Genomic DNA, 11,478 nt, shown 5'->3' on the forward strand with positions numbered 1-11,478 from the left:
CAACAATATTAAAGGCATTAATACTGAAGTCCTCTGAGGTAATTTTTTACTACAATCCATAACTGAAACGCAATATTGCTGGTTGCGCAAAATATTAGGGAAATGAAAGTAGTGCCGGTTTCAGTTTCCCGTATGAGCGAAGTGGCAGATCGCTAAATGTCGCGATATAGTAGGGCTGTGCAAAAAAATCGAATGCGATTTTCATGCTCATCTCGTCAGTAAAGCCGGTTCTGTGATTAGTAGTAAATCTCCAGCACGTGCTTTCAGATGGAGCAGCATTTACTACACAGAGCTGTAGATCACTGACAAGCTACGCAAAATCACATTCATAATCGGCCTGCGATTTTGAACGTGATTTTGCGTTGCGTTTTGTCAGTGAACTACGGCTCTGTGTAGTAATTAATTAACTGAATTTTTAATTAAAAAAAAATAATTTTGTCTAATTGTTCTTGATTTATCAGCAAATTGACTAGTAACATTTCCATGAGCAGTCATGTTTATTTATTTGATGTATTAATCCTTAAATGCATACCTCGGGTCTTTAGCGACCCGGGACATCATTCTCTACCCTCTCCCTCCTTCATTTTTTTAAGTTAGACATCAGCTTTCTTAGGCACTGTTTGATACACAATGATGACGTGACATTTCACTCATAGTTACCGCAGGCATAAAACAAACTAATATCATCAGCAAAAATTTAACTAGTTTGAATGGCTTTACTGCAGAGCAGTTACTATACGCAATGAAATATAAACGTCACTGTCATTTGATGCTGGATGTGGTGAATAAGCTACCAGTGATAAAAATGTTCATTTTGAAGTCATTGAAAACGATAGTTTTGAGAATATGGTTGAGATCGTGAATATGAGCCAGATGCTGAATGTACTGTGGAAGTGCGCTCTGACAATGACAGCGTTGGTCAAATCATCTGCTCAAATTGAACCCTTTTAAGTTTCAAAAGGTAACGAAATATGCTTTATTTTATTCTTCTGTAATTGTTCTTAAAATATCAAGAGAGTTTTTTGCTATTGCAGCAGTTAGAGATCCATCCGTGCTGTATATATAGGTCCGGGTCGCTAAAGACCCGAATATGTAATAATGATTGGCGAAACATTCATGCATTTAAGGGTTAAATTTAAAAGCTGAACTGGGTGATTTTTCCATGTTAGAATACTTTCTTTTATCCCAGGTTAATATACAAAAACAACTACAGACCTTAGTCATGTTAGATGCCATTTTTAATTTAGCACAGATGAAATCGAGGCTGTGAGGATAGACTTACAGTCTTTACAATGGCATGCACTGCATAAAGGTCACATAATTTTTGCAACTTTCAAAAGTGTTTTATGGAGTTTTTGTCCACCGGAATTTTTTTTTTCTCCAGAAAAATAAACATTCATATGTTGTTAAACAATATTATCCATTTAACGTACTGTACTTATGTCCCTCACAGCCTCGTTTTTTAATTCCTGTCAAAATATGGCACTTCTCTGACTAAGGTCTATCAGCCATTTGTATCAGTTGACTCTTTGGTCTAGCCAGCACAGCAAAACTCTATCAACCAATGACGGGAGTCTGGGGGCAGGGCTATCTGTAGACTGACCAATGGCAGATGTGGGGAGTGTTCAGGAATTCATGATTTAATTTCACAATACAAAACTGGTAGCTCAGAAATCACGCTTCATTTTGCGTGAGATTTATATGACGTTTATAATAATTGTAATAATCGTCTAAGGGGATTTGGTCTAAGTTTATTTAGATCTGAATCCCTGTGTGAGGTTGGATTAATCACAGACTCTTGCATGGCACTAAAAGTCTGAAACATAATTTAAAGATGAAAAAGGTGTTTGTATGGCTCTGATACACAATTTAAAAGAACTGAATATCAAATACTGTATGATCAAAAAAACACTACTTCTTTTCTCAATAACCCATGACATGTGCTCTTTAACGTTTATCTCTTACCGGGAATGTACAATCCTCTGTCTTGAGTAGAGGCACTCCAGGCGAATGAAACATGTCTGTTTAATGATCGTTTTGAATGTGCGCGGCAATAAACGAATCTTTTGAGTGGCTGTATATTACAGATCCAAAATCTGTTGCTCAATTTCCACACACAAAGAAGGAAATTTGATGGAATTATAGCTATTTCCAGGTCTCATCTCTTATGTAAAGAATAAATGTTGTTTAATTTCTTCATTTTGATGTGTTGACACACTGAGCCCAGATCATTTTCCACTCAAACCCCTAAAAGCTCCATCTCTATTATCGACAGCAATGGTGGGATATTAGTTGACAGCTGTTTTAAGTAGTTTTGTAATAGGCATGATTATAGGCATCAAGATTTAAAGAGTCTACTCTGACAGCAGAGTTGCCAATTGGCATTTATAAAAAGCAAAATGTGAATGATGATAATATTTTCATGCTTAGTTCATTATTAAGATAGTCACACACATGAAATATAACCTAATCTGCTTTAAAGTCAATCAAAACGTACCCTATTTAACACATACTGCTATTGAAAAATTGAGAAAGGCTAAAAACAACCCATTTTATAGAGACTTTTTTCACCATTGAATCATTTCCTGATGGGTGCCGACCTATTAATGTAGTTATTTCATAACTATAAAACATCTATTGTAAAATTGATTTCAAAGACGCATCAATCACAATTTATGCAATTGCAAAAAGTGGCAAAAATGGCAACGTCATGCAAATTCAAAACACAGCAAATACACATTTAGTTGAAAATTAAGTTGTGACTGAATTTATGTCTCATAGACTATGATCTGTCCTGTGAGAAATGTGTTTGACTCAACTATGCTCAGATTTAGAGTAAACTGTGAGATACTGCTACTCAAATCAATCATGCCGTAGTTACTGCGTTATTTTAGATGATAACGGCATGCGCATCATATTGTGTCTTTATAAATCATAAAAGTCATTGCATCAATGCAACAATGTACTTGCCTTGGCTTAGCGGTTCATGCTGTGGTGCTCACATGGACATAAGTTTGAGTTCTTCTCGTCTGATGTCCTGTTTCTGGATCTTTCATTTTCATTTCCACATCACACATCTTAATATACTGGATTAAAAAAAAAAACAACTCACAATATTGAAAGATAGAAATCACATTAGTTTACTTCTATTACAATATCATAATAAAGAGAGCAAAAGAGGTGAATTTCAAATCATTTCTTTTAACAGTTACCTTTGTTTTGATGGGTTGTTGTTGTTTTTCCCCAGGTGCTGCATTTCTAACATGAAAAACTGGCAATTCATTAATAAATATGACATGTTTTTAAAGTCACATTTTTTTTCAAATAAAACATCTTGAAAATATAGATTTCATTAATAATAAATGCATAATAAATTTGTCATGTGTCCCCCATATCACTTTCCATCCTATTTGTTTTTTTTTGTAAAATTCCTTTAACTTACAACAGTCAGACATTATGCAACAGGAAGTGACATCATTTTGGAGGGAAAATAACAGCACTAACAAAAATATCAGCAATGGATTGGTTAAATTGTTTTGTAAAAGTACTTATAAAACAAAACTCACTTTGACACTTGTTTGATAAAATGAAAGAAATCAGTTTTACAATATCAGCTTGCCAAAACATGGTTTGAAAATATAAAACTTAGTCTTAATGTAAACTAACAGAGAATTCTTATTTTCATTCTGTGTATTAAAAATAATAATAATAATCTGGTTATAATTAATAAAGCTTAAGTGCCTGAGCCAAAGCATATTTCAGACAGACCAATGTACAATTTAACAGAAATATTTAAATTACAAAACAAGTGTATTCTTTTTTTTTTTTGTAAATTACATAAACTCTTAAAAATAATGGTTCCAAAAAGTTTATTTTTTCTTTTTTTTTTGTAGCAATGCCATAAAAGAACCTTTTTTTTTTTTTGGAACCTTTTAGTGAATAGTCTTAAAACACCCATTTTTTTCTTAGTGTGAAGAACATTTTAATAATCTAAAGAACTTTTTTCCACTATAAAGAACCTTTTGTGGAATGGAAAGTTTCCATGAACGTTAAAGGTGCTTCATGGAACCATATGCCAGTAAAGAACCTTTATTTTTAAGAGTGCAGTTTAAAAATGACCAGCTCTGCTCACTATCTGCACAAATAAAAGTGAGAAAAAAATAAAAAATATTAGAAACCACGTGCATTGTCATCAGACTGTTAATTCAGTATATTATCAGCTTTTTGGTGAAGCAAACACCGTTTGGAACGATGTCACACCAGCGCCGAGCTCCGTGGTGTCTAGCATGGGTAAGTCCCGGCTCCACAGTAGGGGGCTGTAAACATTTACACTGAGAGGCTGTCCATTCCACATGGTTCTCCTTCACCAGCAACCTCAGCATCTCGCATTTAGTCATTCAGGCCTGTCCCGAGATACTACGAATCACACCACCAATTTATGTAAATGCCATCCAAATGTGACAGCCGACTTATGCTAAACGGAGCAAATAAAGCAAAACATTGCCGAAACACCCCTAGGCCCACATGGTACCGAAGGCTCGGCGGAGAGCTGCTATGCTCCCCGCTGTGAACTGGGAAAGTGATGTTGGTGTGCCGTGCTCCTCCAAGAGGGTAATACCGTTCCCGGGCCCCGATCGAAGCCCTTTTGAAGTCTGTTGCATGCGAGAGCGTGCCAACGTTAGTACACAACAGTAGCTAATGCACCCACAAAAGCCAACATTCGACAAGGACCGAGGTGAAAGAGAAAAACATCTAAGTTGGGAATAATTCCCTCAACCGCCATACCTCGGCACTGCTTTAATTTTAGACGGACCACGTTACATAAGTGATAGACAATAGCAATAAAATGGATCCCATTAATTCCTGACATGTATGGGCTTATTTGCTATTCATTAGTTTAGTTGACACAATAGAGGCGTAATTCTTTTAAAATCATCTGTTCTGCTCGGTTGGAAGTGTTGAAGAGCATCAATAGGCGATGATTGCAAAACTTATGTAAACAAGTACTTACAATCATAGCGGTGCGCGCATTTGCATAGGGAGAGAAACAGATTCGGGGGCATATTTTAGGGTCTAAACTCTTTGAACAAGAAAAAGCCTTTCAGAGTATATTTTCCACTCAAACAGCTCTTTAAAATGATGTGCAACTGGAACCGTACACAACTATATCCGGAGAACGGATGTTAATGGGAAACATCTTCAAGCATCAAGGCCAAAGCTTTATTGTACTTTGATTCAACTAAAAAGCTTTTAAATGTATTGAAAAGGCATCTCTTTCATCTCAATAAAAAGAAAACTATTCCAATACATTTGCAATATTCTCGCTATGACGCATGAGAAAATAAAGTTCTTGAAACGGACGCGGTGGGTAATGCAATCCACGAGGAGTTTGGGATCAAACCTTTATTGTTTTGAAAACTCTAAATTCTTTTACAATAGTCATTTTTCGTTACTGTGTGATGAATAATATACAATGTCGTCGTTAAATTCAATAAAGACACACATTCACAAACATGAAATATTACTTTCTATATTTCCACATCCCACAACAGAGGGAAGATATGTGCTGCTTTTCTTTTGATGCTTGTTTTTTGACAGCACAAACCTCCCTTTTGAATCGACGAAAGCGTCGTTTTTTTTTCCAAAAGTGCATCTGAAGGATTGGGAGGCCTCTGCGGTGGGCCGTCCAAATGTACATCATAATAAACAGGCGGGTCATACTGTGCTGTGAGTAACAATCAGCAGGTTTTCACCGATATCTCCGACTATAACGCATATCCAGACAAGTAAATTAAAGAAAATATTATCTATATGCATGCCATGACCATTCCTCTGGTAACATTTACAATAAATTTATATTTTCATAACCTTCTGAAATAAGTAAGCTGATCATGATAGTGCTTCCCCCCTAACCCGACCATAATATTAATGATGAACTAATATGTAACATCCAAATACATTTTGTTCATTTTACAGACTTGTAGTGACAGCTTCAGAGCCATCGTAGGAGGAGGCAATGCCCCGATAAAGTTAGAATCATTTGGTCCACATTTACAAATCCTCTGTGTATAAAAAAATTAGATAAAATGGTTTGCAACAGAGGCAAAAAAAAAAAAAAAAGGGGGAAAACGATTTTGTCTTCTGATGTTGACAAAACTAAGCGAGTCTGCTTAAAAAAAGCAATAAAAACATAATGAGCTCATTACAATATGATCAATTTGTACACGATTACACTTTCTTGTTCCAAGGCACGGCCTTTACTCTGTAGAATTTAGTGCCGAGAGGAACTTTGAACCGGTTTTGGGCCTGGAGACAGACAATAACAAAAGAAACACGTTCAAAATATGTAATAGAATATCACATGAAAATAAATAAATAAAATAGATCATTTAATATAAGTGCCTGCAGTAATGATTAGCAGCTGATTATAAAATACACAGTTTTCTGCTCAAATTAACTTTAAGATGCAAAACAGAATTAAATGCGTGATTCTAAATCAATATTCTCTTCCTGATGTGCTTAAAGGGACTGAGTATCTGCAAACACTTTAACTGTTAATATTTGTCTCAAATATAAGCAATGTTAACCAAAAACAGATAAATTTCAGGAAAAATGGGCTAGTGTTTTGTCATCGAGGATGTTATATAATGAGAGTGCAATAATACCGTCAATGATGCACAGAGTCAAAATTATTTACTGAAACACAATTGTATAAAAACACTCCGTTTAGAGCATTCACAGAAATAATAGAATAATAACGGTTACCTTTTTGGCTTGGCAATATTCCTTCTCCATGACTTTTCCTAGAACCCATGGCCGTCTTGTTGCTCCTGTCGCTAAAAAAACCCAAAACAAAACAAAAAAAAAGTATTATTGATATACAATAAAAATGTGCTTTATGTAAAATAAAACTACAAAACAATTTATCAGGAGTAAAATGCATTCTCTTTTTTTAATCTAAACATTAAAAAAAAACATTTCAATTTACAAATGCATTGATACATTAATATATACAATTAATAAATAAGAATAATTAAATTGAGTAAACATGTACTCTGGAAAGAGCAACAAAAAATATGCAAAACCATCTTGTTGGAGCAGAATTGTTTCAAATATGTAAAATCTAATATATTTAATTAATCTGTCTCTTTAATGAGTCTTCCTGTTGTGTGTGTGACTGACCTGGTTTGAGGTCCAGTGCAGTGAGAGACTCTGAGTGCAGGAAATAAAGGGTGGGACCAACAGTGAAGAGAACGTAATTATCGTGCCTTTCGTCCAGGATTATGAGAACCAAGTCGCCCACCTGAAAACTACAAAAAGAGGGGTTCTCAAATGAGGTGGAGGGCTAAAATAGCTCAAATCATTAATGCTAATATCCAAGAATACTTACTCTCGAATAGCGATTTTCTCCGAGTGCCGTGACGAGACGGACGACATACTCTGTGACATCTGTAAAACAAATTGTTAGACGGTTCTGGTGATATTTACACTGGTAAATGTTTGTTATGTTGCTTTCGTACACATTCTGCAACCGCTATAAAAATAAAACGGCATACACTGTATTGCAAAAAAATCAGTTTTGGTTAAATGCAACATTGATGAATCTCATAAATGCCTCCTGCCATTTCAGTGCTTGTAGGATGGAGTTTGTACCTAAAACAAATGTATGTGTGCCATCTAGTGGTAAGGAGTAGAACAGTCTATTAAATAGCATGCATTGGTAGTACACTGTAGGGACAGAGAACAATGAGTATCTAAAATACGTTGTAACGTACATAGATAATAAATATGAAATATGGGATTTAAACACGTCTGTAGTGGTTTAATTTCAGGCTTGTTTGCAAATGAGCTGAAACTCAGCCCTAGCTCAATTACCCAGGCACATTTCAGAGCTGTTTTTCAGACTAAATTCATCTTGTGAATCTGCCCCGAGCTGTCAGGACTCTAAAGTGTGGGTTACGTGTCTCATAAGATGCGTCTCGTGGCCAGTAAGATTGTGATTGTAATTTTGCTAAAGAGATTAAATCTATTTGCAGAAATAGTCCCAGGGGAAATGTAATTAAATTATATCAAAGAGTCTCATGTTTTAATTAACTCCTGATAATGTGCAAGTAGTTACTGTCTTAACAACAGCAATGTAATGTCTATGAACTATACAGTGAAGATAGGATATATCCAGTATTTTGCTTATGGATATAAAAAAAATATATATTAAAGAAATATTACAAGTTTTTTTTTTTTTCAAAATGACATGAATGCCTTTAATGATCGCTGACCTGCATTAATTGAGTGTATTGTTCTATTTACCATCACTAATTACTGGTTTTAATTGACTCTTCAAGTGGTCAATTATAAACTGAGATCAAGCACAAAGGACACAAATACAGACGATCAATTTAAACGATGTTTAACCCTGTAAGGCCCACTGTTGTAATATTACAGCGTCAGTTTTAGCTCCACTAAAATAAACCTGTACTTGTTTTTTAGCCTTTAAGATCACATTTACACAATTAGTAGGTCCTATTGTTCAGTCCTACAATGTTGTTGGGTGGTATATTTTGTAAATAGGTCTGTTTACCTGGCCATAAACTTACACAACCTGCACACTTGCTTCAAGGGACTTCACCTCTTTTTATTGGACTGGATAAACCAACACGCAAGTAAGTATAATGCCTAAAATATTTTTTTCTGTGATTAGTAATATGTGTAGATCACGCAGATATTAAGGTACTGTTAAATACTTTGATTAAATTAGATTTTGAGCCTGTTGTGTCAAGGTTGTAATTTTACATTCAACATTGGGCTAGAGTGGTAGCAAAATTTGCCTGTGCACCTTACACATTACATGAATGAATTGTACTTCTAATTTGTTAGCAACATACTTTTTGACCATTTATGTCAGTGACAAAATATAATATTGATTTTTAAACTCATTTATTTCTGCATTAGAGGCCTCCCACAACAACATATAAATGGTGAAATAATTTTTTCAGTTTTTTTCTAAATTTGGGTCTTACAGGGTTAACGATGTTCTCATACAATGAACACATTTAGATGAAATATAAAAGCCAAAATTGTAACCAAACACACATTCATGTACAAATAGACTAAAATATATTTACCAATCTTTGACTAAGTCTTTTGTTCTCTTCCTCCTTCATGTGTAAGGTCTGAAACACAATAACAAATAATTGCATATAAAAATATATTTAAGAAATGCAATGATTACATTTTGTCAATAAAGTACTACATGAAATAAAATCATCAAAGTATATGTGTGAAAGTGAATTACCCTTTCCAAAATCAGTATGCGCTGTTTCTCTTCAGACAGCATAGGGTTGTCACTGCATCAAAATACACAAAATAAATGTCACAAACTACACAGTTCATTCAGCTTTGAAAGGAACAATTTTTTAAAAGCCAATCATAATTCAAAGCAGGACAATTCGTTAATGTGTCAAGACCAAAAACAACATTTCTGGCTGATAAAAGGAAACTGCTGAAGACTCCTCACCTACAGCAAGCGCTTGACTCACATCTTTCCTCTTCTATCTGATCTACTTGGCTTTCCTGTCTCAAATACATTCATTCAACTTCTTTAAAGATACAGGGTCTACAAAACATGGTCTTGCCTCTCTCCACAAATAGATCCTCCTTACATACGTTTAAACCACGACTAACTAACTACTGCTGTCATTCTGCTAGAAATATAAAAAAATTAATGATAATAAAATTATACATATGTGTGTGTTTGTGTGTATCAATAATAAATGTGTAGATTTTTGACTACAAGCATATAAATCACTAATTCTGTTAAAAAACTACAAACTATATAACTTATTAACTCCACTCTGTTATTATTATTATGAAAAAAAAATGTTTTAATATAGTAATTATATAATTTTTCAAATAAGTCTATACATTACTAATTCTGTTAAAAAACTACAAGCTATATAACTTATTAGCTCCACTCTGTTATTATTATTATGAAAAAAAATGTTTTAATATAGTAATTATATAATTTTTTTAATAAGTCTGTAGATATACATCTATAAATTTATATAACATTTGCAGATTTTTGACTACAAAAAGCATATAAATCACTAATTCGGTTCAAAAACTACAAACTATAAAACTTAAAACTGTTTTAATATAATAATTATATAATATATAATTTATCTGTCTGTAAATATACATCTCTAAATCTATAATAACGTTGTAGATTTTTGACTACAAAAACATTAATTAGCAGATTAATTCTGTTCAAAAACTACAAACTATAAAACTTATGAAATTATTAAATCTAGCACAATAAATTGTTTTATTTCTCTCATAACAAGAAAAAAAATGAATGAGGAAAATAAACAGAAGTTTTGTTCTGTAAGCATTCCAAACCTTTTCAACTGTGACAAACTGCATCTCTCCAAAACTTTGACTTTGTTGCTACAAGAGCATGTGAAATCAAGTGTATTGCTACAGCTCATTCAGCTATAATGCTGTGCAGTATTTTTAGCACTTCATTATATACTGCAGCTGGCTGTGCAGGTTTGATTTACAGTAATGAATGCTGTTGAGTGAGAACGTAGGCCAACAAGAGTTTGTTCCACTGCTATAATAAAATGAATAATTTCAAACCATCTTCTGGATAATGTCAAAGACATACACTCAGCGTGCTGTTGACTTAACTGAGCCAGTTAAGTGTGGTAGTTCAGTTTTTCAGGGTTTATTCATTTAGCTCTTGTATGAATATGTCGCATGGGAACTTCAGCCCAGATGCTTACTGCACTGTCATCATGCTGGCCTCCACGGCCGACTCCACCCTCTCCTCGTCCTTGAATGCAGCCGTGGACGCCAATCTCTCTGGATCAGGGGTGGACGGCGAGAGCGCTTCAGCATGGGTGGGGCCACAGGCGCCGTGAGCTTCCGTGAAGACTGGGATGGGATTGGGCGGAAAGAAGGATGAAGAGACGAGGACGGTGCTTCGCAGACGGTTGAGTTCCTCCTCCATCTGCTTCTTCTCCTGAAGGATGGAGGCACGGTCCTCGGAGAGCGTTTCGATCAGGCCTTCATTAAAACAACAAAACAGAGAGGACAATGATCATGAGTGGTCCTTTTTTAGCATTTATTGGTCACACTGACCATTTCTGTGCAGTTTGGTAAGAGATGTTTGAAAAACAAGTGAAAATGCTCTAAAATTACATGATAAAAAAAGTTTTTATACCTTTATCTTTTTCTTGTTGCTGCGTCAAGTTTTTGAGCTTCTCAGTGAGATCATTGATGATTTGTTCTTTCTTTAGTTTCTCCCGGGTCACAACAGTATTGAAGTTTGTCTAGAAATGAGCAGTACATTAAAACAAGCAATTTTAGGGTTTTTAGATCAACAATAACTATATTTTCACTCAGTTCTGTTTGTGGGGGGGGGGATTTGTCTTCTTTTTTTTTACTTTCCCGGGCCAATTTTTTTTTTTTTTTTAAAAA

The 11,478-nt window shown here is 34.6% G+C and overlaps 1 protein-coding gene across 2 annotated transcripts in view; it reads right to left on the minus strand.

Moving 5' to 3' along the window:
- Nucleotides 1-5,904: 5,904 nt before the first annotated feature.
- The window catches only part of LOC107677246 (RB1-inducible coiled-coil protein 1-like), a 22,259-nt gene continuing 16,685 nt past the window's right edge, over nucleotides 5,905-11,478 (minus strand). For both annotated transcript variants that reach the window (XM_016472070.1, XM_016472071.1), the window contains 8 exons: nucleotides 11,222-11,330; nucleotides 10,782-11,064; nucleotides 9,293-9,344; nucleotides 9,123-9,170; nucleotides 7,391-7,449; nucleotides 7,183-7,310; nucleotides 6,766-6,836; nucleotides 5,905-6,306 (listed from right to left, as the gene is read on the minus strand). In XM_016472070.1, the coding sequence (XP_016327556.1) occupies nucleotides 6,229-6,306; nucleotides 6,766-6,836; nucleotides 7,183-7,310; nucleotides 7,391-7,449; nucleotides 9,123-9,170; nucleotides 9,293-9,344; nucleotides 10,782-11,064; nucleotides 11,222-11,330 (828 nt within the window). In that variant the 3' untranslated portion in view covers nucleotides 5,905-6,228. The remainder of the gene's footprint in view (nucleotides 6,307-6,765; nucleotides 6,837-7,182; nucleotides 7,311-7,390; nucleotides 7,450-9,122; nucleotides 9,171-9,292; nucleotides 9,345-10,781; nucleotides 11,065-11,221; nucleotides 11,331-11,478) is intronic.

This window comes from Sinocyclocheilus anshuiensis, unplaced genomic scaffold (genome assembly GCF_001515605.1).
Source record: "Sinocyclocheilus anshuiensis isolate Anshui unplaced genomic scaffold, SAMN03320099.WGS_v1.1 scaffold392, whole genome shotgun sequence".
Lineage (NCBI taxonomy): Eukaryota > Metazoa > Chordata > Actinopteri > Cypriniformes > Cyprinidae > Sinocyclocheilus > Sinocyclocheilus anshuiensis.